Source organism: Chenopodium quinoa, unplaced genomic scaffold (genome assembly GCF_001683475.1).
Source record: "Chenopodium quinoa cultivar QQ74 unplaced genomic scaffold, ASM168347v1, whole genome shotgun sequence".
Classification (NCBI taxonomy): domain Eukaryota; kingdom Viridiplantae; phylum Streptophyta; class Magnoliopsida; order Caryophyllales; family Amaranthaceae; genus Chenopodium; species Chenopodium quinoa.
This window is the reverse complement of record NW_018745177.1, coordinates 1,526,773-1,554,412: the sequence shown is the minus strand read 5'-3', so window position 1 is coordinate 1,554,412 and position 27,640 is coordinate 1,526,773. Positions and strand designations below refer to the sequence as shown.

Here is a 27,640-nt window from a genome sequence, read left to right as displayed (position 1 = left end):
GTTTGAACCGCTGCCTAATGCCTTTTTTCACCTAGTGAGTAAAGGAATACTGAAAAATATTTTTAAAAAGAATCCCAAATTTAACTGAGATTGACACAAATACACTAAGCTTACTCTTACAGTTGCATGATTTCCACGTGTAGAGCTTAGGAACACAAAGAACAGGCCACGTATAAGAAGAGGCCTCAAGAACAAACCTTTGAGAGCAAGGAAAAATCCCAGAGAGATAAAAAGAGAATAAAATAAACCAAAAACCAGATTGGTTAGAAGTAAAATGGGGCCCTAACACCAAAAATCAGCTTGACTATAGAAAAAGAAACCTTAAAAAGAAGGAATTTGGAGGAAATACTCAAGAACAAGAGGTGTATCCTAGAAAACTAGGAACCGACAAGGTAATTGTTGAGAGAGTTTTAACCTGCTTGCTTGAGTTAGGGTTTTTTTTGTGGCGTTTAACCTTTTTACTAGAATCATTTCAATGTATAGTTTTTAAATATCAATTTCTCATACTTAAAAATATTAATTATTTTAAAATTATTGGTAAAAGTCCACTTGACAAATATGCTGGTTAAATTAATCAAATGCATATGTGTTGGCGAAATTGAGACACTAGAAAAAAATAGGAGTAATACTTTATGAATTATACAAAAAAATTTCCTTTCAAAAATTAAAATAAAAAATTGCACAAATAAATTAACAAAAAACAAAAATACAACGAGTGAGTCAAGGAAAATGATTAAGCAAATATGCTATACGGTTTCAGACAGGCTGTTTCAGAATTATTAGTTTTCAAACCAGAAGAAATCGAACATAATTTCCCCTCATTCCCATACTACCCTTCTCATGTTTCCCAAACTCCATACCAAGCCCGTAATTAAACCCATTTTTCAAGGGTAAAACCGTCAAAACACCCAAATTCCATACCCCCACTACCTCCTTCAAAACAATCATCAACTCGAAAAAACACCTTCATCTCTTTCTCTCTCCTCAAAATCAGATCTAAAACTCAAACCCTAGAAAAAAATTCATCCCCAAATTTAGCAATGGGGGATTTCAATCTAGCATTGCTTCTCGTCGCCATTATCGTAACTGTGTTAGTCTTCGTCTTCAATGTCTACCTTTTGATCAATTACCAGCACCCTGATGATGTTAATCAAGCTTACTTCCCTAAATTCGTCGTCGTTTTGGGGCTTTCTGTTGCTGTTATCTCCATTCTTATGCTTCCTGCTGACGTCGCTAATCGGCATGCTTGTCGTCATGCTCTCTACAATGGCGCTTGTCATTTGACGTTGCCGATGAAGCAGCTTTGGCTTGCTATTTATATTATCGACGCTATTCTTGTTTTCTTTGTGATTCCCTTTGCTATGTTTTACTATGAGGGAGACCAGGACAAGTATGGTACATTGCTCTGCTGATTTATTGAGTTTTTGGTTATGAATTTGAATTTTGTTTGATGATGTTGATGGGTCTGATTTGGGGTTTTTGTTGTTGTGGTTGCAGGAGTATTGGAAAGCGGGTTAAAAGCGCGGCGATCTGGGTGGGTGTTACTGCCGTCGTGTGCGGTCTTACATTAGGAATTCTATATGGTGAGGCATTACTTGAATTTGATCCTAAGTATTGACTATTTTGTTGCCTGTTTGCAATTGTATATTTTCAATGTGATGTGAGAGGAGTTGCTTTTATGCTGTGCTTGGAATGAGGGAAATGAATTGGGGGTGTCGGGAATTGACATTTGAGGGTAAAATCAGGGGTGGTTGGTGTGTGGAGGAACTATTGTGATCCTGCATTTATCTTGCGATGAATGTCTTAGATTTGGATGTGATCCTATATTATGTATGTGTGTTGGATTTGGACGCTGTATCTTAGTCCGGCACTCTTGGCATGTCTGAGTAACATAGAATCTTGGAGGAAGTAGGAGAACCTAATCACCTATCACCACTGTCCCTCCATAGTTTATTTACTAGTTTAGCATTATACCCTTGTTGATTTTCCTCATTTAAAGCATGGTCAGTGGATATCAAAGAGAGTCTCCATGTTATATAGAAGTGAGGTAGTGTATATCCAACCAAGTCTCTGTCTTTTGTCCCTTATAAAAAAGAAATAGCACCTCCAATATGGCCCCGTGGATCTAATAGCCCGTGGTCAACTGAATTGAGCAGCGATGTAAACATTAATCCTATAAAATATATTAGATTCTTCCCATCTCACATTGGCTATTGTAGTGGCTGTTTTATAGTCAGGAATTGGAAGCCACTTAGATTATTATTTTCTCAGGAACTGAGAACTGAAAATTATCATCTAAACTATAGGACTTTGGGGTATCTTGGTTGGGAACCACTGAACCAGCCACTTGGTCTAGAAACAACATCCCGTTTCCCTTATGATTTAGGATGTTTCTCCTTAATGGGAATGCTTACCCTTTATTGTCCTTTTAGATCTCTACTCATCAAAACATATTACTTGTAAAGTAAAAGGGTTAATATCCCTAGAAAAGGGAGAGGGATTTTGTGGACATGGAGCATTGTTTGTAGGCTCATAAACATTTAAGTGTTTCTTCTCATTTCTGTAATTTGTCATTGAATCTGGTTGTTTCCATCCTTGTTGCCTGCATGACTGCAATTTTTTTTTCCCAACTCCCCTTTTATAAATTTATATCTATCAATGTAGATGCCAGGTCAAAGACTATTTGGTCAAGTTCTCTGTTTTTGGTTACTGATCTAACTTTTTGTTGGGTGGTTCTGCCATGTGTGACTATATGAGGAGCAATTGGTGCAGTTCTTTCCGATTCTTCCTCATTTGTGGATTTGATCTGTGGTGAAAAATGTCTATGACACTTTTGACTGCGAATAAGATCTCAAAGGCAGGAGAGATCCTGGAAAAATTAGATTTACATTAATGTCCATAGGATGTGTATGTAGCCTTTTTACTAGTACAAGGGTGAGGCCCCCTACCGCCCTTTGTGTGGTCCCTAATTGGAACTTTATAGACTTTGCATAATGTTTAAGTTGCTCTATGCATGAGCCATAGGCCTACAAGCTAGAAAAAGAGATTTGGATAGATGGGAGATAGTTGATGCTAGTTTTGGGTTGTGTTGGTGGGAATGGTCTTAGGTAAACAACCCATTATGGCTTGGTCCCTTATTTGTACTAATTTGCTTGTTTGTACCCATTGGGTACCAAGAAAACCTATTTCTTTTTAGTTAAAACGTTTTTTTAATCATGTTTATCAATTATTATCTCTAATCATTGAAAAGTAATAATTACTAAAAAGTAGGATTATTAAAAAGTATAATTTATCAAAAGTAGATATTAATAAATTGTATATTGAATGATTCAAACAAGATTCCATATGCCTATATATTATCATAACTATAATCGCACAATCTAGTCAAATTAAAGTTTGTAAATAATGCCAAAAATCAAAATATGTCAACTTAAAAAGAACGGAGGAAGTATATTGGCGAGCCTTGAATTTTGATTGATACAAATAAAAATATATATTGGTATTTAGTTGGGTACTATGTTTTATGTTAGTATTAAAAAGGACCAATAAAAGGTTTTTGCTTCTTCAAAATGGGTGCGAGCTATTATTGACCAAGCCAACCACACAAATAGTGGACAACTGAGGGTGTAGATGTGGGTAGGTGATATTGTGGGAATGGTGATGGGTTTAGGTGTGGGGCCTTTGGGTTTATATTAGAGATTTTTTATTATTAATTCTTTCTTCTAGGCAAAGGAGTAAGAGTCTTATAACTCATTAAAGGAAACACCTTTGACAAGTGGTGGGTTGGGTTAAAGTTCTACAGTTGCCACCTCATATTTGACTCCATAACTATTCCAAATTAACTGCGGGCTGAGAATACTTTTCTAAATGGGTATTTTTTTCACTGAGGTGTTGATGCAAGAGAATCTTTGAACTTCTTGACAATTATTTTTGCGCCCTTTTGGGCTGAAGTTTTGGAGGGCTCTTGTGAATTTTAATTGTTGTAACTTGTAAGTTTGCCCTGTAAATATTTATTTGTTGAACAATACAGAAAAAAAGCTGTGCATAGTTATTATGTTTGGTCTGTTGATTTATTTTTAGAACCTAAATATTATAAAACTCAATCTGTTGCTCAATTGATTTGTAAAATTTAATCCTAAAGTCCTTATTGTACTTTCAAATTAGAACTGAAGAACAAACCTCCTATCATTATGTCATTATGATTTAGACTAGTATGAATATGTTGTTTCAATCTATGTTCGTGGAAAGGTTTTTTTTTTTTTTAGTTTATCCATTATCGGCATCTGACTTCAGTCTTAATGTCTCAGGTGTTGTTGGTAAGGTGGACTTTACTGTTCGACATCTTTCTTCTAGCACAACTACATTTCCCGGCTCATGGAATGGAATTGTTTCTAGTTCCTCCCCATGTATTGGTAATTCGCGGCAGGTTAGGAACATAACTTTTTCAAGTATCTCTTGAGCTTTTATGTGCTGGTAATTCTAGTAACCCCCCCCCCCCCAAAATAAAAAATCTGGAAAAAATTAAGTAAAAATACGTATGGTCAAATGCATGGACACTATCTGTTTTGACATACACGTGTCATTATTTCATAAAAAAATTTTCCCACTAAAAAGTTTGTTACTTTTTTTTTTATTTATTTTTTTTTATTGAAAGAAGTTTGTTAAGTTTTAGCCTTATATTTAGGGAAGGAAATTAAAAGGTGTTGTAAAGAATAAAAAATGTTACGTGATATCACATAATACTACTTTTATTTGAGAATAAGTGCATACTAAAAATATTATTGCACCATACTCCTTCAATTTCTTCTCTAGATCACATTGCTCTTAATATATATATATATAATGTTTATTATACATTTTTTATGTTTTTTTTTTTTACTAACAATGATTTCGTTTTATAACGTTTTTAATAAACGAATAATGAAAGTATTATTATACTGTAAAACTGTGCAGAGCACGGGCTCTAAACTAGTATGTTTCTGATTACTTTCCTCTATGTTTACTTGTTTTTTATTCAGTGCTCTGCATATTCTGCTAGCCCTTCATCAGAGACTACATGGACTATGCGTACAACCTTCCCAGAATACGTTGTTGCTCTTGCAACTGTTGCAGGATCTGTTCTTTTCACGGTATGTTCTTCCTTTTTCAAATGCCATTATATATTAGTGTTCTTGATAGTTCCTCACTCTTGTTATCCCCTAAGACCATTAATAGTGAATGACTTATTTCTGACTGTCTTCAGTTTTTTAGGGAATTCCTTTCTTTGAAATTTCTTAGGGATGGTATTTTGCTGAAATACTTTGATCTTATCTTCCTATTCTGTCCTACTGTCTTCTTGAGGCGTCACTTACTTACATTGATGTGTTACTTATAATTTTAAAATTAAGTCTGAATGACTTTGACTGAACCTTGTTTTCTTAATTAGATATTTGGTGGTGCTGGTATTGCTTGTCTACCTTTGGGGCTCATATTTGCATTCTTTAGGCGTCCGAAAGCTGTTATAACTCGCTCACAGTATATTAAGGTATTCTCTTTGGTCACCTAATTTTGAAAACATGTTGAGAATTTTATGACCCTATTGCAAATTGTTTCTATATGTGCCATTCCATCTTTGTGTGCTTCTCATGTCCTGCTGATGTCTATTAGGAAGCTACTGAGCTTGGTAAAAAGGCAAGAGAATTGAAGAAAACTGCCGATGCTCTTCATCAGGAGGAAAGAAGTGGCAGCAAGGGAAGGAAATGGCGTAAAAATGTGAAAGCAGTTGAGAAGGTAAGGTAGCTGTTGTTTTGGATTAACTTCAGTAATCTTTCTTCATGATTTCATGCTTTTTTCCAAATTACGCTCCACATCATATCTACTTGATGTTTGTCTTTAGCAATTGCTTTTGGGGAGTGAGGGAACTTAGTCGTTTTTAAGGCATGATGGAACTGGGGAAATAGCTTAAGTTTCTCATATTTTTGCCAAGTCGTGTAGAATTGTACAAGTAGTATATAAAGCTTTCAAATACACCTCATTTCATATAGTTTTGAAATTGCTCCTTTAAATTTGTCTTTATATCCAAACATTCTAGATGTGAGTGCACTGGTGCGGAATTGCATTTTGATAAATACATGTCTCAACATTGGATTGGAAATGAGGCAAAGATGGCTGCTTTCATTAATGGGTTAAAGGGTAAAGTGATTTTTAAAAGAAAGTGCTGTTCACCCCTCTCTTTTTGGAATGAAAGAAGTCATGATCACACCAAGAGGTTTATGTTGTTCTATGTAGTTCTAATGTTAAAAGTGTTTTGGTTTTTGTTAATTGTAAACTCTAATTAAATTGTTTTTCTTTGTAGGAGTTGCTATTACTGGAAGAGGATATGAATGCTTTGGAAGAAATGTATCCTCAAGGGGACAAGGTGGGGTTTGTTACTTTGAATTGTTAGTGTCCATATCGTTGATGATTGTTTTCTTTTTCTTTACTATGTGTCTTACTAGTACATCCTTATGGTTCATTCAGGCTGAGACTGCTTGGGCTTTTACTGTATTGGGATACTTGGCGAAGCTTATATTGGGAATCTTAGGGTGAGTGGATTTTATTGAAATTAAATACTGCGTCTTGAGTTGATTTACTCTGGTGTTGTTGGACGCTATTCTCTCTCATGGCTGCTTTCCTCTTTTTTGGGGTGATGCGGGGGTTTGTTTGTGGTGGTTAGCTTGCATCTGGTTCAGATAAATGAAGTTAAGGAGCCTCAATTTGATTACTGAAAATCCTGTTTCCTCTTAACTCTGGCTCTGATGAAGAATTTGATTAGGTTACATATAAATTTTAGTTCAGAAATGCATTCTCTTTTAGTAAACAGACTAAATGCCTAGTAAGATAGCATTTTCTTTGTAAAATTTCTATTCAGACTTCAGAGTTAGGTATGTGGTTTCTCATGGAGGTGTTAAGGTAAGTAATAAACCAATAATCAGTACTACTACAATAAGCCAAAATAAGAACATTATCCTTTGATATCACTGATAAATGTCTTCATGTATGCTTATATCACAGTTCTGCCTATCCTGTTAGTCTTGCATTGATGTTGAAATGAGGCAGACTGATGTTCCTTCCTCTTCATTTGTTGACTCTTTGTCTTACTGGAAAGTATTCGTCCTTTTGTCATATACTTGCTGGTTTTTCATAAGGTTGGGTTCATAACTTCATATTGGCCTTTTTAGTCTGCCAGTGGTGCTCTCATTGCTGTCTCTTAATTTTTTAAGTTATAGGTTGTCCCCTATCGGGATATTGTGTTTGTTATTTTGTAGGAAAGGGGAATTGGTTATGGCAAAGTAGCTTTATAAAAGCAGGGGGAGTGAGGGGAAGTTGTATATACTTTTTCACCTGAGTGGTTGCTATATGTTGTATTAGTTTGGATTTGGGAATCGTTTCTTTGGGGTTTTCCAGCAGTAAGGTTATTGAAACCAATAATATTCCTTTTTTTTTTTTTTTTGCATTCATTTGTTTTTAGCAACTGTAAAGGAGACATTGTCAGCACATTTTATGTCTTTAGAAGAGGGTTAGCTAAAGATGAATAAGACCATAAACTGATGGAAGAGTAATATGGTAAACCGCGTTACTTGGAATCTGTGAAGCTCGGACTCGACCAACCACCCAGCTGTACCTGTGTCGACACGGAGTGACCTGGGTGCGGACACAGAATCCGAGTTGGACCCTTGGGTGAAAAAGTGGACTCGTCAATCATGAACCCTAGATCTAAAATAGAAGGGTGGATTCACCAAACCAAGAGCCTAAATCTTAGGGTTTTTGCTCTAAAGTGAAAAACGAGCAGCCTGACACCAAGAAGTTGCCGGATTTCTTTGCCGGTGACGGGAAACTGGTTCTTTGAGTCTTCGACTATTCAACTGCAATTTCTGTTTTCTTTTGATTATTTTTTTTAATGGGGGTGGGGTAGGGTGTCTTGAAAATTGAAGTAGTGAAATACTCGGTATAGTGTGGGGGTAGGTGGGAGACTCAAATGATTCATTTTTTTTTTTTCTTTTTCTTTTTTGTTACTTTTATTTTTTTTAAAAGCTGAAGAATACATACTACTCTTTACTTTTACTTTGACCTATTTTTACTTACCTTAAACTCTGTAATTTTTTTAATTGCCGTGTCCCCGAGTCCAAATTCAAAATATTTTGGACTCTTTTAAAACGTGTTCCCGGATCCTTAATTTTATAATATTCCGAATCGGACACTTGGACCCATATCCGAGTCTGACACCCGCACCCGAGTCCGAGCTTCCTAGCTTGGACTCGGGTACCCATGTTTGACATGGGTATGTGTCCAAGTGCCTTACTCAACTATTTTATGAAAATTTTCCACGGTTTTTAACTAAAGTGAAGTGTCTAAGTGTCCTACCCACGCTCTAGTGTCTAGGTGAATTGAAGAATCTGAGTAACATAGTCAACATGTATACGAATGGATTATGGTTAGACTGTAATTTTGCCAACTTAATCCTACTGAAATATAACTTCAGATTGCTATCTTTTCGATCCTAGCTTTCTAAGTATGGTGGAATGCAAGTGGAGAGCTGTTAGGAGTTAGATATACGTCCTTTATCTTTTTTTTGGTTTTTCTTTTTGGCAACATTTCTCATATCATGATTGCCAATGCGTTATTTTAATCACAAACTAGTGTGTGTCCCGGGCGATGCCCCGGTTTGCTAGTTTGTATTTTGTACCTCTTTAATTTGATAATTATGCCCAATGATGTTACTATTTTATTAACCTCATATGTATTTAGTTTTTAATCTGGTGAACAATAAATAAATTAAATAACCTCTAATTTGAAAGGAATATATAACGGTAATTATGTAGAATTTAAAACACTAATAAAAGTTGGTTAAGATGGTAAGTGTATAACCTTTATTTGTTGCAGGTTGCGGATTCGAATCTAGATCAATCCATAATTTATTTATTTTGTTAAATGAAGTTGCAAGCTTACGTGTCACATGTACTTTGAATAGTGACGTGTCATATATGTTGATGAGTGCCACGTGGCACCGTTCCTTTAGGAATGCCTTTTAATATATAGTACAGATATATAATAACTAATAATTAAAAAATTATAAAAACTAGATATACTATATTATAAACCGAGACAAATCTAACAAGATCCGACATGACTATGTTTTTTTTTAACCATGAATCATCAAAGCTAGTCAAAGTAGAGTATGTGATTATTGCACAAGTCTAAGTGCTGTTACCTGTTAGGAAATAAATGTAGTAAGTATTATATATGATACGTATTAGGTTACTTCCTCTTTGCTTCTTTGGAATTATCAAGGAAGTTTCTTTCTGCATCAAACTGTTGCTTATTTATTATTATTGGATCTGTATTCATTTGTCAAATTGGATACATTTACATAACATATTGTCTGTCATGTGATTGACATGGTCAAGTTCGTTAATTTTTTCTGCTTTTTGTTTCAGGTTGATTGTTTCAGTGGCTTGGATTGCACATATTTTAATATATCTGATAATTAGGCCTCCTCTATCTCCTTTCTTGAATTATATCTTCATCAAGTTGGATGATGTTTGGGGTGAGTTTCTTGGTGACACCACTGTTTTTATTACTTTTTTTTTGAAAGGACAGTTTTTATTACTTTTTGTTTATTTGATTGTTATCTAAAATTCTTATTTTGTTGCTTTCCAGGACTGCTCGGTACAGTGGCATTTGCATTCTTCTGTTTCTATCTTCTTGTGGCAGTTGTTGCCGGAGCAACTATGCTTGGTCTAAAATTAGTTTTCATCACCATCCATCCCATGAAGTAATAATGAACTCTAATGCACTTGTTATATTCACTGAGTTTTGGAATTTTATTGTAATTTACATGATTGACTTGGTTACAGGTGGGGAGCGACTCTCATGAATTCCTTTTTGTTCAATGTTGGTTTGATTCTTCTTTGCTCTATCAGGTTTGAATCTTGGCTTTGATATACTTGTTATCATTTCAATGTCAGTTTTGGCACCATGGTGCTGTAATGAAAATATTGGATTAGATGAGACCAGCCCATATTCTCTTAACCTTATTTTTGCTAAACTAAAATTATTTTTTGTTTTCTAACGATTCTCTATTATTTGTATATTTGTTCTTTAAATTTACTGATTTTTTCTAATTAAACTGTTTATTTTATTTTAAACCGAACTTTATTTTACTGAACTGAAATTAAGTTTACTGAATACTATTTGAAGAAGTTGAAGAAAACATGCCTGGAAACTGGATTCTGATTTTATTGCATAGAGGTGTTGTAAATCACTGTTTTCAGATATGTGCCAAGAATGTGTTTGCTGCTCTGATTTAACTGTACTTTATCTCTCAAAGTGTGCTGCTTTTCATCCGTTTTCTCCCCCAACTAAGACCACTAGCAGGCTTGGATCCCATACCTCTGCATAGGCCTATTGGGGCATTGGTTGACATTTGTTTACTCTTTATGTTGGTAGGATGGGGAAGAACCTATGAATATTGCATATTCTACATACTCATCCGCCAGTCATTTTTCAATCCTTTATCTTTGTTTCTCTTTTTTCTACCTTCCTGCCTCTTTCTACTCGTTTTTACTTCTAGTTGAGCATCTGTCATTGTTAATCATTTGAATGCTATTATCTTTGATTCAACTTGTGAGCATGGTCTCTTTTCTTTGGTTTCAGTGTGATCCAATTCTGCGCCACTGCATTTGCATATTATGCCCAAGCAACTGCTGCTGGTGAAATATTTGGCCACACGTTGCAATCTCTTCGTGGCATCAAATATTTATACAAGTCCGTTTACTCAATCCTTGTTTAATACTCGGTAATGTATTGTTTATGGTTTGTAAATGCTGACCTTGTCTGTTATCTACAGGTATAATGTGTTTCAGATTGCTTTTGTTGCATTAGCTGTATTGACATTCCTCTACTATGCGGCCTTTGTAAGCTCATGAAACTTTCTTTATTCCCCGTGGTTTTAGGCAAATTCTAGTTCTATTATTTAATTTTATTTAAAATTTTGAAATAAGTTCTTCTTAGGGGTCTTAAGCTGACTTCTTGTTGTATGTGCTTCAGGGTTGGCGGAGGAAGAAAACTTCTGGCAGGATACAGATCTCCTCTTGATAATGTATATCAGCCACTTGAAGGTCTTGAAGTTGCAAAGAACTTAGTTTGTTCTTGTTCAGGAGTGCTTTGGCGTACGGTGTCACAAGACTCTGAATCTGGTTGTGGTTTGAGCAAGTTGAGAGTGATGCTGCATTATGGCCAACTATATTTACTCTTTATTCTCATTGTACGTATTTTTCTTGTTTGATTTGTGTAAAACCAACTCTAGGACTTGTAGAGAAATTTTTTGGGGCACAGTGAGGCTGGGTGTGGGGTTGGTCGGGAGGGTACAAGCGTCATGCTGTTGTAATATAATTGTATGGGAGAGTGTACGATCGTCTAGTTGCAATGTGACTTGTCCTTTTAGATTCATTTGTTGATGATTTTATCCACTACATTTTGTATTATTTGTCCACAAACGCTGATTAATGGTCAATGCAATTACTAACAATTTTTTAAATTGTGCATAGCTTTCAAAAGACCTCTATTGAAACAACCTAAAATGAAGAAAAGATGCTTGTAATTCGATCATTTGGTTGTCTTAGTTCTCAATCCAGCCAGTTTTTACCTTGTAGTTATAGATTTATAGATAACACCATAAGTAGTTTCAGAATCACAAATCACATAAGTTTCCCATGTCATAACTATCGCTTGATTTTGTAATATTACGGTATGATTTTTACAAGATAAAAGCTTGAGTGCTCAGCTTTGCTATAGAAGTGAAACTAATTGGAAAGTCAGAATGGGAAGTCTTTGTAGCTACCTCTATACAGGCCGAGGAACTTGGTTGCTCAGGAGGGCGGATCCCCATTAAGGGTGAAGAGCAGCCAAACTTGATTATGAAACTGTAAACAGGTTTACTTCCATCACCCCTTTAGAGTCCAAAGAAAGTAAAGAATTGTCTCAAAGAGGTGAGACATTGGTGTTTACGTAAAAATAGGTTACAATTCGGTATTGATTGGCAAGATCTAAAATAATCGCTAGAGGAATACCAAGCCTGTGATTTTTTGCTTGATAATGCAAACGTGAGGATAGAAATTGAAAAAAGGAAAGTTTTGAAAGCTGGAGCAGCTTTAAGGTGGTAGTATTGGAGACAAAGAGCTAAGTCGAGGTGGGATGCTTTTGGAGACAAATCTACGACCTTTTTCTACAAGAGTGTTAAAGAAATAAATTTGAAAGCTGATATAAGGTACAAATTTTTACCTAGACTCTAGGGTAGGTAGAAGTCCCTACACCCCCTCCCCACTGTATAACCCTATACTCTTCCCCACTACATCCCTCCCATCCTTTATCCACCTCTTACAAATTATTGCAACTATCACCGCATCTTATCCCCAAATTATATATCTATCTATCTTTATCAACTCTAACTATAGCATAGTCCGTCCATTTCTGGCGATTTCACCGCCATTCTCTTCTTCTCCGGCGATATTCTATAACTCGTCCCGTCTGCACTATGAGCTCCGGTAAAAGCTCAAAATTGATCACTTTAAAACACTCGATTTGTATAAAGAATCTCGGATCTTCGAAATTAAATTTAGTGGCAGTTTCAGTCGTGCTTCTAGTGGCAACAGTTGTGGTTATGGTGGTAGTCGTGGTTATGCGGCGGTAAGCGTATTGAAAGCAGAGAATTAAAAGAAGGTTTTGATTACATGGAGTGATGGAGTAAAAGTAGATGTGGAAGATGAAATTCCATCGCATCATGACAGGGTAAAAATAATTACCTAAATCACTAACTAAAGTAGATAGGGAAGTAGGGTCGATCTCCACAGGGAAACAAGTCTTTTTACTCCTAATTAATTATTATAATCTAAATTATTTAAGTAACCAATATTTATAATTAAGTAAGAAACTAAACTACTAAGGTTGAGAATAGGAAGAAAACAATATATGAAAGGATCTAGGGCATAGGTTCACCAATAAATAATACTCCAGGGTAAACATAGTAATCAATCATTGACATTGCATAAATAACATGATTAACAGGCTCTCGCAATTTATTAATCAACATAGATCTAACAGGCTCTCGCAATTTACTAGATCTAAGTTCTTATTGAAAAAAAAGCCTTTAATATCAAATTAACATCTGCTCGATTCATCAATTTAATATTGCTATACTTTTACAAGCCGCAATTGTAAAACATTAAAACAATTCAATAAGAAATTATCATGCAATACCAATAATCAATAATAGTCAATCATCAATGCATCAATTAACCAGATTGTAAAGGGCTTTCGCTACTTATTACAATCACAGAATTAATCTACCGGTATTAAATCTCATCTCTCGATTCTGTTTTATCACCTTGAATTTCAGACATTTGTACTAAATTTTAAGTAATTTTGAACAATTTTTTGCTGTAAATGCTTCTTATTGTTTTGAATTTTATGAGAGAGAAAATGGAAGAATGTTTGAGAGGAAGGTTTTAGAGAGAGAAAATGCTGGGTTTTTTTTTTTTTTAATATATATATAACGTGGGGTAGAGGCGGTTACTGTGCGGTTAGTTTTTTACTGCGGTTATTGTGGGGTTAGTGGGGTTCCTGGGTTGCGTGAAACGCAGCGTATGGGGGGGGGGTGTAGGTAGTGGAAGCTACACTAGGGAGTTGGTGTTAAAATTTTTACACTAGTCCCCTGTGTAGCTTCCTCTACCTGCACCCCCCCTCCCCACGGCGTCGTTTTGCTGTGTTTCGACTTTGATGATTCTTTTTTTTTCTTTCCCTTTTTTTTTCCTGCCATTTTTGGCTAGTTTTTTTAATTTTTTTTTTATTTCTTTTCTTTTTACTCAAGCTATGTATATATATATCATTTTAAACATTTATTTTCTCTCTCTTCAATTGATTTTGTTCTTATTTTTTCTCTCTCTTCAATTTTATTTCATCTAATTGATGCGTTTTTCGTGATGGATGATTCTTCTACTATTGATTTTGATCGAGATTGTGAAGCTGTTCTTCCATCTGGTGTTCCATTGGTTGATTCATTTGTTCATCAATGTGAGTAATTATGATCCTAATTTTATTTTTTTTATTTTTTTTTGTGTTTATGTTATGCTCTGTTTTATTACTTTATTTTTTATAATTTCTGGATTTGTTTGTATTTTGATGCTCTTTTATTCTGTAATTGATGAATGTTTCCTGTAATTTTGATTTTGTAATTGATTTCGATTTTGTAATTGATTTTTATATCGTAATTTATAATTTCTGCATGTTCATTGTGATTTTGATTATTCATCAACGAATTCTGATTTGTTTGTATTTTGATGTTCAGTATTTCGCTAATAATTTTGATTTGTTTATCGATTTGATTTTTTGCATGTTAAGAATCGTAGTACATTTTAGTACATTTTGTTTTGCTAGATCTTAATTTAATTTGTTTTTATGTTGTAATGTGTTTTAATTTGTTCAATTTGTTAAACATTTTATAGGTTTTTTTGATCAAATGTATTATTCTAAATAATCATTTTTATATTATCATTTGTTACTGAGTTACTGACATATTTTCATATTGTTCATTTTAAATTGATAAATGATCATTTGTGTACATGATCATTTTTAATTATATTAGATTTTAAATTTATTTATAGTTGATTATTTGTTGTTTTGTTATTGTACATTTTATTTTTTGATGTTGATCATAATTTTATTTCACATATTTATGTAGTGGGAAAAAAGGATGGTATTGTATATCAAGAGGCAGAGAAGTCTGAATTATTGTATAAAGAATTTAAATCTGAAGACGAAGCTTATGAAATGTATAATGAGTACGCTTTTAGGAAGGGTTTTGGAGTTCGAGTTGGGAAGTATAAGTGGAGAAGAGATGGCTCATTATTGAAGAAACGATTTCTTTGTGCTAATGAGGGTTATAAGGATGATAAGTGTAGGAATCGTAGGGCTTATAAGAAGCTTGATTGTCGATCTGGTTGTAATGCCTTTATACAGTTTTTTGTTGATCATGATGGTGTTTGGACATGTTCAAGACATGAAATGGTTCATAATCATGATATGATTCCTGTTGAAAAGAGGCATTTAATAAGGTCTCAAAGGAGTGTTAATGATGAACAACTTCGATTTATTTCTACATTGAAAATGAGTGGAGTAAAAGTTGCTGATTCTTTGAGGGCTTTAAAAAAGGAGGTTGGTGGGTCTCCTAACCTTACTTTTACGGCTTCGGATGTGTATAATGCATTATCATGTGATAAAGCTGCCAAACTTGATGGATGTGATAGCAATCAGTTGATTAAGTATTTTGCAAAGAGACATGTAGATGAGGCAGATTTTTATTATGATTTTGAGCAAGATGATAGTGGTGCCTTGGTTAGCTTTTTTTGGCGCGATGGAAGAATGCTCAGAGATTATCATTACTTTGGAGATTAATTGGTCTTTGATACAACATATAAAACTAATAAATATGGAATGATTTGTGCTCCTTTTGTTGGGATGAACCATCATGGTAAAAATGTGATGTTTGGTATGGGTTTTATTCTTAATGAGCGCACTGATTCTTTTGATTGGTTATTTGATACATTTCTTTATTCAATGGGAAAGAAAAGTCCCATTACTATTATGACTGATCAAACACAAGCCATTGCTGCGGGTATAAGAAACACCTTTTTTAAAATTCCGGTTGAATTCTGATGTGTGGGGCCCTCCTAACGGCTAATAACGACTAGTTCTTGCTTCCAAATTGAAATCCCCCCCCCCCTGATTTTTACCTATAAAACATATTCCCTACCCTAATTTATGATTTCTACTGCAAATTCTTCCCAAATTCCACAAATTCAGCCACTTTGTAATTGTATACGCATCCTCAACAAAGCAAGAAGGTGAATTCGCATCAGGTAAATTCAATTACTCTTTAAATTTAGGGTTCTTATTGTACTTAAATTGGGGAAAACTGGTTTATTAGTTAATTAGGGTTCTTATTCTTCGCAAATTAGGGTTCTTATACTTCGCAAGTTAGGGTTCTTATCTTATTGTAATTGGGAAAATTGGGTCAATAGTTAATTAGGGTTCTTGTTCTTCACCCATTTTATCATTTTGCTGTCAATTATTTGCTGCTTATTGTGGTGAAATTGTGTTTGCAATTAGTTTACTTACGTAGTGTTAGGATGGATTTGAACATGTTGTAAGCTTGTATGTTTACTTGTTTTGGCAGAAATGGAAGAGAATAAGGTGGTTTTGAGATTTAAGTACTTGAGTGTTGTTATTGACCTTGAATATGAGATTGGCAAAAGTAACTTACAAGATACATCAATAGAATTTGAAGATCAACTTCGTGATATGGATGGTCCAATAGAAGGATCAATTGACCTCTTGTACCCCATATTCCAGTATATTTATAAAGGAAAGTATAGGACTTTAGAAGATGATGGAGATGTGTTCAAGATGATTAGGAGGTTACCTAATCAGGACATATACACTATACATGTTGGAAGCACAGATGACCTAGGTTTCTTGGCTGACTGTATCCTTGAGCATAAGATGAAGCAAAATGGGACTTGGCCACCCCTTGGTTATCCCCATTTTGGTGGCCAACCACCATAGTGAATAAGTGTGTCTGAGTAATTAGTTTGTAATTGGTTGTTTGTTGGTATTGTTGCTTTATGTAACATGTTTGCTAATTTCAGGTTTCATGATGTCTTGGAATAACACATCTCCCTCAAATTAGAAGAAATGCAACTGTGGCTTACCTTTTGCAAAGTTGACATCTTGGACCAGGGAGAACCCAGGCAGGATATTCAAGGCTTGCAAATTTTATGATCCTAACACTGAAACTAGGGGTTGTAAGTGTTTTGAATGGATTGACAGTGATGGGACTGAGTGGCAAAGAGATGTGATTAACCAACTTGTGCTTGACAAAAAGTTGATGAAGGGTGAAGTCAACACACTGAAAGTTCATGTGGATGAGCTCACTGCCCAAAGGAGATGCTTACTAAATGTGGTTGATACTTTGGGATTGAAATGCAAGGCACTAAGTGGTGACAGGAAGAAGATGATCAACATCAATGGGTGTTCTGACAGCAAGCTTATGGTTGTTGTAGTCCTTATGTGTTTAGTGTTTTTAGTTTTAGGTTGTGTTGTATTAAATAAGGTTGTTTAAGGGGGAGGTGGAGTGAATGCTGCTTGTAATGCTATTTTTATTTAGTAATGAATGAAATAAGTACTTTTGGTTTCAACTTTGTGCATTATCCCCTGGTTATCCAAGATAACCTTGTGCTTTCTTATGAATTGTGTTTTGAATTAGACAAGCAAACATTTACACACTGATAACAAAAATTTTGACTTAAAGAACACAAATAACACAAAACAATAGCATATATTAATCTTGCAAGTGCATTCAGCAACTAATCATTCACCAATGGATAATAGAACCCAAAAGATTGTAACAAAAGCATTCATCATTGTTTAACTACTTAAAAAAGGGTCATGCACCTGATCAACTACACAAAACAAGGGCATGCACCTTACATAAACTGTTACTTAACATTGTTCAACTTAATTAGTCTAAGTAATTTATTCCTTAACTCCTCTAACAGGATACAACTTAGTTCTTGGTGGTCTAGAAACTGGTGCAGGGGTTATGGCAGCTGTTGTAGTCGAAGCCTGGCTTTGTTGAGTCTGCTAGTGATCATGTCCTTATGCCTGATGCTGACTGATCTGCTCACTGTGATGCTGAGCCTGCTGCTGACTCTGCTGCTCAGTATGCTGTTGACTCTGTTGCTGCTTCTTCCTCTACTCTTCTTGAGGGAACTTCTTGCTGGAAATACTGTTTAGTCCAAGTGTACCACAAAGAGTAGTCTGCAAAACAGGACAGAAAACATTTAGGGCTTTAAACCATGAAAATCACTTTTGTCAAAAATCAAGCATAATTACCTTTCTTAATGCCCTTTCCGCTTTCTTCTTTATTTGATCATTGACCCACTCAGTGTTCAAATGTGGTCTACCTCCTGCTTTCTTAGGGGATGATACATCCACTGGTGTCAAAGTTGGGTTTTTGCATGTCTTTGCATAGTGACCAAGCTGGCCACAATTCTTATATGTTGCCCTTCTTTTGACTGGTTTCTGTCCTTGCTGGTTCTGCCCTACAACTTCCCCCTGTTCCAACTTCCTTTTCTTAGACTTAGGCCTCCCAAGCTGTACTTTCATTGCTGGTGGTAGTGGCTGCCTTAGCTTTACCTTCTCCCAATGGTTTGGACCAGGCATAAGAGCTACCTCATATCTGTATGCTAAAATGTATGTGGAAACAGAATAAGCATTGTCCACATAATCCTCAGGGTCTGCTCTTTTGTCCATGATGCATGCATATGCATGGACACAATGGATTCTAGTGAGGTCCCAATGGTAGCAAGTGCATGTTCCCTTGCTTAGATCTACTGTAACTATGTCTGAATTAAGCTCAACCTCATAGGTGTCACCTCTAGAAACTTGCATAATGCAATGCCTTGCTGCTGGTCTATTCTTTGGAATGCTTTTTTGACATAGGAACCACCTTTCCCTCCATTTTATGATAACTTTCCCATTTTTCATTGTTTCTTTTCATCATATACCTCCTTAGCCACTCCATCTGAGTCAAAATGGGCTTATCCCTAGCTTCTTTGATTACAACATTAAAAGTCTCACATACATTGTTAAGCAACATGTTTGACTTTGGGAAAGAACTAAAAGCATGTCTAGACCAATGCTCAGGTGGGATGTCAGCTAGGTATTCAAATGCATCCTTAGATAAGAACCTTATTGACTCCATTGCCACTTCAAAATCAAACTACAAAAAGGAGAACAACACATACACAAATAGATTCAGCAACACACTCACACTCATTCAAAACAATGCACAGGGTTATCTTGGATAATGCACATGATTATCTTGGATAATGCACAGGCACACAGTCACACACACTGAAACACAGTCAGAAACACTCAAACACACTGTTTAGAATTCCATGTGCACTGACACCTCCTCCTACACTAAATGGTTAACTTGCTGCTATCATTTTGCAAATACCAATATTCATACCTATTCTCCACCGCATGAATCCTTAATGCTTTCCTAATCAGTTTATTGTTGAGGAACTTCTGCCCTTTCAGCAAAACAATTGGTTTCTTAAAGTTTATTGAGGCATGAAACCATGGATACTTGTCTTCCTCATCATCAGATTACCTAGGACTATCCAACTCCTCAGAATCGGAAGTGAACTCTCTCTGTAGAGTCACTTCTTTGCTCAGCAATTCACTTTCAAGGGAAAAGTCATTGGTCTGCACCTCATCATCTCTCTTGTCTTGCACACACTCTAAACTTGCATTGACATGATGAATTATGCTCTTAACAGTGTTGTCCAAATCTTCTCCAAGCTCAGCATCCTCATCTAACCCTTTATCTTCCCTTATATCCCAATCAGGATCAGTGTCATTGCTGTTAGAGATGGAGTTGCCATATCCAGCTTCTGGATCCAACTCAACCTCTGTCTCTGTCTTTTTCTTCCCCCTACCCTTTGCTTTACACTTTGCCTTTCCCTTTCCCTTCAATGTATTTCTCCCATATGGACCTTCCTGTTCCCCTTGCTTCTTCTTCCCTTTCACACTCTCAGAGAACAACCTTTTTCTTGATGATTTCTTCCCTTTCACACTCACAGTTAGACCTCCCTATTTATTCTGCTGCTCAACCTTATCTTTTTATGTATTTTCCACATTGACCTTAAACCTAGGGCTTAGCCTAACTTTTGTGGGCTTAACAGTTTTGCTTTGAGTGTTTTGGGTGGGTTGTACAGTGCTGGGTTGTTGGCTAGTACAATAAAAAACAACAAACCCATTCTTAGTCTTTGTCTCCAAAAAGCCCTTTACATCATCTTCACTCAGAATCTCCTTTTTTCCATTTGACCAAGTCTTCCCCTTTTGTTTGTACAAAATATTCCACATGTTAGGCACTTCTAAATCTAGCTTCACAATCTCCTAAATGCAAGATTCCCTTACAAACTCCACTGACATATCACTCACTTTGCACTTACACCTCCAATATTCCCAATCACCCTCATAGCCACACAAAGTCTTCCCCCTTATTTTTTTTTGTCCACAAAAACACCACCTAATCTAACCTTTACATCAACTAATTCAACAAAAGCAGCAATCTGTACATGTAACAGCAAAATTTAAAATTTACACAATATTTCATTTCTTTAATAAACCAATATACATAGCAGCAATTAACAAATCCCCTAATTCACTGTCCTACACACATCCATACTTAAACAATTCACCAACAATTAAAGCATAATTGACCTCTATTAAATAATTCATTACAGTACAAACTGAACCCTAAATTTCAACAAAATTGCAATTCTACCATCACCAACCAAAAGCTAACAAAATTAAAGGCAAGGACCAAAATTGCTTACCTCAGACGTCACCATTGCACTCAGCAATTATCAGGTGAATGAACTCAGCAAGTGGTCCCCATAAAACGCCCTAAAAATGCCGACTTTTGCAGTCAACTTCCAAGCAAAACCCCAATTACACAGCAGTATCTTCTTGCTGAACTAAAAATAACTATTTTAGGGTTCTAATCTGCAATTTAGGATTCTAATTTGAAGAGTGGGTGAGAATTTATGGAGATAGGTGGATTTTGCAGAGAGAATTGAATGAGAGATTGGGGAGAGAGTACACTCAATAGCTTAGAATAGAGAAATCGAAAAAAAAAGAAAAAAAAAAGGAGGGAAGTAACGACTGTGGGCCTCACACATCAGAATTCAACCGGAATTTAAAAAAAGGTAGTAATCTGCGTAATTAATTAATTTAATGGGTGGTATTTTAAAATAAAATTTTTAACGGGTGGTTATTTACAAAATGAATCTATTTTTGGGTGGTAATTTTAAAAATTTCCCAAAATTAAAACCCCCACCTGAAAAAGCCCCAAATTTTCTCCCCCTTCCCTGGCGGAGTAGCACCACCAGCCAACCCACCGAGAAAGCCCCATCATTCCCCTTTGACGCTAGCAGCCCTTACCACTTCTGTCGCCGTCGACGATAGCAGCCCCTACCTTCCGTCCCAATCAACCATAACAATCCCCACTCCTTCTCCATCAACAATAGCAGAACCCACCCGTTCCTGTCGACGAACATCCTCTTAACTCTAAAATTTTAAAATCTTGTTAGTGGATCCCTCACACATGATTGCAACATCCTCTTAATATGTGAGAGTGTCTGATTAAGGGTTAATTAAAATGAATGTGTCGCTTAAAAATTCCTAATTAAACTTCTTTTGTGTTTGTTTTTTATAATTATGTTATGATTAATTGTAACTTAAGAATTTAAACACTTTTGATAATTATCTAGACAGTTATTAGTGTTGTTTATCTTATTGGTTTGTGATACATGTAAATTGTAAACGTAGGTAAGACAAAAGTAAGATATCTCACAAGAAGTTTGAGCACCCCAAACATGGTTCCCTTGAGTGAGGTTTGGTGTTCGCATGGTGTGGGTCAGCTTGGGTTTCGAGATCCGATGAGGTATGGGTCAAGTGAAAGAAGGTAGGGTGGGGTTGGGTTTTTGTGGTAGAAGGGTGTAGTGGGCGGACCAGGTGAGGTAAGGTGGGTTAGGTGGTGGTGTGGTGGTTATTGTAAGGTGGTGCGCAGGTTGTGGTAAGGTAGTGGTCATGGACTCATGGTGAACAACCATGAAAGAGGTGGAGGATGGATAGAGGAGAGAGATTAAAAAAAATTAACCTGATATACAAGTTGTAGGTAAAAAGGCTTATTTTAATCGGACGAGGGTCAAAGGTGGGATTGTTTCTAGATTTCGAAAATGTGGGATTGTTTTGAGCATAATTGGTAAAGGTGGAATTATTAGTTTCCATTTTTCTTTTATTTTATACTCCTTCCATCTTAGAATATTTGAGACGTTGGACTTTTTTCACTATTCTTGTATTTACTTTGACCATAATTTTTTAATTACTAATATAATTAAAACATATTTTGTCAAAAATATGTTGTTAGGTAGGTATTAATATAAAGTTTCATAATATAATTTTAAAAATAATTTTCATCATTACTTAGTTATATAAAAATAAAGTCAAACTAGATTGACATGTGGGCAAAGTTAACTATGTCAGATATTCTGGGACACAGGGAGCATAATGATAACTTAAATATTGTTAAAGTAACTTTAGCATGCCTTACAATAAGTTAATGAAAATCCATAATATTTAAGCTTTTGTAATATCCTTATTGACTTGATCGACTGGACTCAATCTACGTTTCGATTGTTTCTAAGCATAGATAAGAAAAAACATTATTCACAAACTCAATCCAACCAACACGGGTGATGCTTAGCCCAGCAATGTGCTGGACCAACACACCAATGTTATGAATATTAAATGCTTTTGGTGGGCCCCTATCTTGTATTGGTGTGTATTTTGTACTTATGAACTTGTATGCCCCAAATGTATACATTGTTGGCGCGCTTTCAAGATCGTTACAACAAGTTGGTCCGTTATTTTGCAAATGGGGTTGATTTAATTCATGCAGAGACATAGATGAGAATCCAGGGTTCTTCATCTCATCTTGTTTAGCTGAGCTACCCCATTTTCATTCCCATTTTCATCTTCATTCCCCATCTTCATTCTCGTTGAATCCTCATCTTCTTCAGCCCCCCATTACTTTCTCCTAATTTGTTGTATGAATAATAAAGGGTTTTTGGGGTTAAAGATGAAGGGATAAATTGGATAATTGGGGTAAAAGCGCGTCAATTGTGGTTTTTGGAATTAGATATGTTAAGTGACTCTGTTCTTGGGATTAACTTGATTATTCGATTGGTGTATTTTTGGAATTGAGGTTTGCTCTGGAACATATATTTGTTAATCTAGCATGTTTTGGGGTAAAAGCGCGTCAATTGTGAGCGGAGACATTTACAATTGTTATTTTGGATCTGGAACATATATTTTTTAATCTAGCATGTTTCACAAATGACAATATTAATTATCACAAATGACAAAACTGTTTATGACAGTGGACAATATTGTTTATTGCTAAAATGATTGGTTAGCTAAAGTTATAGGTTAGGTTAGGTAATTAATTGTACATACAAATGCCATTAAAGTTTGAAATAAAACAATATTATTTATGAAAGTAGACAATATTGTTTAGCTAAAATTATTGCTTAGAGAAAATTATAGGTTAGGTAGTTGGCATTAATTGTAGAATATAATATATTGAAATCTCATGAAAGTTTGAAATAAGAGTAGGATTGCTTTTAAAAACTTACAAACATGGCTTGTTATGATCACATGTGATAGAGTACTTGTTATAGATTAAATGTGATAGATAAATTGTTAAATGTGATAGATTAATTGTTAAAGATTGATTGTTTGTCACACATATTGTTAACTTATGGAAAAATAATTTATTGAAGGTTGAGGCAGTGATGTTAAGTTCAGAGGTTGCAGAAGATATTTGTGTATCATTGTCTCATAGTGATGAAGGTGGTGTAATGGATTTGATAAACTTTGAGGAAGGGTCTATTGTTGATATTGGTGAATTATGTCCATATGAAGGTGGAGTGGGGATGGATAGTGATGGTGGTGATGGAGGTAATATGGTGAATCTGAACATAATTAAAATAGACCCACCTGAAGTGGGAATACTAATTTACGTCATATTATATTTGAGCTAAGAACCAACTAATCATGATATTTGATTCATGGGAATAAGCTGATATGTACTATAATGCATTTGGAAAGCAAGAAGAGTTTGGTGTGGTTCTTACCAAAATGCATATAAAACTCTGAAAGATGGTCACAAGGTTAAAAGGGCTATTACATGTAAGTGTGAGTATGCAGGTTTTTCAGACACCGACCCGAAGGAGGGTTGGTGGGAAAAGATTACCTAAGGAGTTGGAAGGGGAGCCGTTTGCAACAAAGAAGTAGAAAAAATGTGGTTGCGAAGCCGGGGATGTATGCTGGTTTAAAGAATCATGGTAAGTGGGAGATAGTAATAAGAGTGGAGTTGAAGCATAAACCCCATCAGGTATCACCTTTAAAATCAATGCTAGTGACAAAATACAGGTTGAAGGAGTTAGAAAAGATGCGGTATGTGAGGCGTAAGCTTTATTTTAGGGACGGTGTGGGGCTCCCCTCTGCTACTATGCACAAGTGGTTGGCTAGTGAGAGAAATGGAGTTGAGAATATGCCCTTTACTAAGAAGGACGTGAATAATTTGATGTCTAATAGAGAAGAAGCTAAAATTGAAGAATGGGGACAACAATGCTATGATGAATTATTTCCTAATGATGCAAAACGATAATAAGAACTTCTACCACATATATCGGTTGGATGCCAATGGGGTATTTCAAGATGTGCTTTGGGTTGATGTGCGTAGCAAAACTGCATATGAGGATTTCGGGGATGTAATGTGCTTTGATACGACTTTTTTGATGAATAAGTACGACTTGCCCTTTGCAAATATTGTTGGAGTAAATCATCATAGGCAAACAATATTACTTGAATGCGCACTCATATCCCACGAGGACACTGAAAATTTTACATATGTATTATTTTGTTATTGTTTAATTTTGGTTATGTTGATCTTGATTAGTTTGTTTGTTGGTCTGTTTATCTCTTAACTAATTGAACCATTCTTTAAATTAAGAAATGAGGTAACCATGTCAATATTTTTTTATCCTATTCAACCATTTAGTTATTTGCTTAAGATAAGTAATAATTACACTTAAGTCAAATGAATGTATAATTTTAAATTATTATAAACAAAGAGAATGACACTACGTTTGTTGGTTTGATAATGAAATTTGGCAAATTGTTTATATTAAATTGTAATTTTATGATTCTGTAATTCTTGATATATATATTTTGTCATATTAACGTTTATATTGTTATGTTGATATATACACTCATATATATATGACAAGATTTTGCATTTTATTTATTTATAGTATATGTCAACAGGTGGTTGTTCAACACTTGGCTAGATGTTGTTGGTGGTAAACCTCCCGTTGCTATCTTGACAGATCAAGATCCTGCTATGCGCAAAGCTTTGAAAGCAATGATGCCACAAACAAGGCATAGGTGGCAGGGGCGTAACCAGAATTTTTTTGAAGGGGTGGCCGGCCTAATTGATAATGTAAAAAAAATACCTCGACAAGTCTTAAATGCATATGTAATTGGGTAAAAAAAAAAACCAATAAAAACCATTAAAATAAAAGGTATGTAAAAATTTGAATTACAAAAAAAATAAAAAACTAATCACTTAACACGAGCTCTCCTAGGTTTCATAGAATAAAAGTCATCTATTATTGACTTTATTTCAAATTTTCCAGCAATCTCCTTCTCGATATACACTAGTAAGTTATTGGAAAGAAAGTCATCTTCCATTTTTTTTCGAAGACTAGTTTTCACAATTTTCATTGCCGAGAAAGCTCTTTCTGTAGTTGTTGTGCTAACCGGAAGAGTCAAAATAAGTCGAATCAATCTATCAACTAATGGATAAGCAACTGATTTCCTAGTATCCAACAAACTTCTACACAAATCGGTAATGGTACTCAAGACCTTCATATTCGGGTGATTAGGAACATCACAATAAAATTGTTGAAGTCGATACTTCAAATGTGCTTTTTCATACTCTGAAAATTCCTCCAAGGAGACAAATGTTTTCCGCATTAAAGTGTTTATATCCATCAATAGGACTCAAAGACGCACTTAAAGTGAGTAGCGCTGATGTTCGTTCACTAAAGAGACTATTTAGATATTGCAATTGTTGATCTACAGCTGCATTAAACACATCCACCCGATAACGATGCTCCACTATTATGGTGTATTTGCTGCGCCGAGATCGAATTATTTCAGAATAAGCAACTTTCATATCTAGTACTTGAGTATCATGTTTAAGGCAGAATGATTGTACTTTTTGTAAAAGAGATTCCCAACCGTTATCTCTATAATTTTGAATCAAGGATTTTATACCAACAACTAAATGCATAGCATTTAAAATGTCTTGTGATTTATGCTGCAAAGCTCGACAAAGACCATCTGTATATCCCATACGATCTTCCATAAGGAGTAAAATAAATACAAAATCAAATGCTACCAACTTTTGTAGAGCAGATTGTGCATCCCCGCGTTTAGAATATGATACCCGATGATCAATGCCTATTTTTTCAAGGACTGAGCGAGTTGCATTGTACATTTTTAATAGACTATAAATTGACTTATAATGAGAGCTCCATCTAGTATCCCCAGGACGTTGCAACGTGCCAATTTGGTTCAATCCTTTCGCTGTTTCAATTTCCTCAATCTCAATCAAATTATCCAATTCAGCTATTTGGCTAGCTTGTAACTCATCATGACATTTAGAAGCTAAGAAGAGCTAACAGTGTTAACAATAAAAATTAAATCTTTAAAAAAATCATGTACATAGTAAGCATAGCGACATTCTTCCATGAACAAAGCCTTTAAGCAATTCCATTCTCCTCGCATATTACTAGCACCATCATAACCTTGTCCTATAAGGTTTTGAATGCTCAACTCATGGTTAGATAAAACCATAGAAATTTCTTCTCTAAGAGTCTTAGAGGTAGTATCTTTGACATGTACTAGCTCAAAAAACCGCTCTCTTAAATAACCATCTTTGTCGGCAAACCTTAAAACAATAGCCATTTGTTCTCTTTTAGATATGTCTCGAGATCCATCAACAATAATATAATACTTTGAATCACCAATTTCCTCACGAATTTCTTTTTGCACTTTGTTAGCAAATACCTGTAGAATCTCTTTCTGAATTGCAGGAGATGTATATTTAGCATTTTGTGGGGGCATTGTCCATCACAACATTACATACATCTTTATTATACGATGCTAAGAGTTTTAACATCTCTAGAAAGTTTCCTTGATTTTTTGACTTTGCGCTTTCATCATGTCATCTGAATGCACAATTTTGAAATGTAATCCACCGCACCACTTCAATTGAAGTTTTTATTCTTAAACGATTATCTTCAATCATTTGTGGATTAGGTATTTCGAATGCCTGATCAATGTGACCTTTAGTTTTCTTCAAATTCTCCCAACATAAAGCTGAATATCCATGTGTTGAATTGGTATCTTCCCCATATGAGATAATAAAGAACACTCTTTACCCCCAACCTTCTTCCAATGTCTGAATCCTTGAACTGTAAAAACATTTGATCCGAATTTTCCTAATGGGTCTTTTGAGAAAAGGAAACATGGAAAACAATAAGTTGCATCGGTTGTAGGAGAATACTCTAGCCAAGGAAATTTTTTAAACCAATTAAATTGTAATCGACGTGGGTGATCTATCGGACCCGAAGAAGGGTATTGAGATAAGTGAAATTGATAAGGCCCGTAATGTACGTATGCATTGACAATATCTTCCTGCTCCTTTGAAGGGTAACTATCAATTGATTTACGTAGAGCTGAATCACGCATCAAAACTGTACTTCCAATATTAAATGTAGGTTGAACTGTAGATGGATTTGTTGATTGTTCCTTATGGGTCTCCGGATTTATATCAACATTCGTTTCGACAGTCACG

At 35.2% G+C, this 27,640-nt stretch overlaps 3 protein-coding genes across 3 annotated transcripts; 2 read left to right on the top strand and 1 right to left on the bottom strand.

Moving 5' to 3' along the window:
* The first annotated feature begins 576 nt into the window (after positions 1–576).
* Positions 577–11,557, top strand: LOC110710685 (LIMR family protein At3g08930). The gene is made up of 14 exons (XM_021889018.1): positions 577–1,390; positions 1,498–1,583; positions 4,308–4,426; positions 5,019–5,129; positions 5,426–5,524; positions 5,647–5,769; positions 6,335–6,397; positions 6,499–6,563; positions 9,456–9,565; positions 9,679–9,793; positions 9,876–9,941; positions 10,675–10,785; positions 10,868–10,934; positions 11,068–11,557. Exons 1-14 carry the CDS (start codon positions 1,041–1,043, stop codon positions 11,113–11,115), a joined length of 1,533 nt encoding a protein of 510 aa, XP_021744710.1. The 5' UTR covers positions 577–1,040; the 3' UTR covers positions 11,116–11,557.
* Positions 11,558–13,997: 2,440 nt separating this feature from the next.
* Positions 13,998–15,468, top strand: LOC110710820 (protein FAR1-RELATED SEQUENCE 5-like). The gene is made up of 2 exons (XM_021889162.1): positions 13,998–14,088; positions 14,756–15,468. The coding sequence occupies exons 1-2, from the start codon at positions 13,998–14,000 to the stop codon at positions 15,466–15,468; spliced, it is 804 nt and encodes a 267-aa protein (XP_021744854.1).
* Positions 15,469–25,708: 10,240 nt separating this feature from the next.
* On the bottom strand, positions 25,709–26,907 carry LOC110710819 (zinc finger MYM-type protein 1-like). Its single transcript, XM_021889161.1, has 2 exons — positions 26,506–26,907; positions 25,709–26,458 (listed from the first exon to the last, which is right to left on the bottom strand). Exons 1-2 carry the CDS (start codon positions 26,905–26,907, stop codon positions 25,709–25,711), a joined length of 1,152 nt encoding a protein of 383 aa, XP_021744853.1.
* Positions 26,908–27,640: the final 733 nt, after the last annotated feature.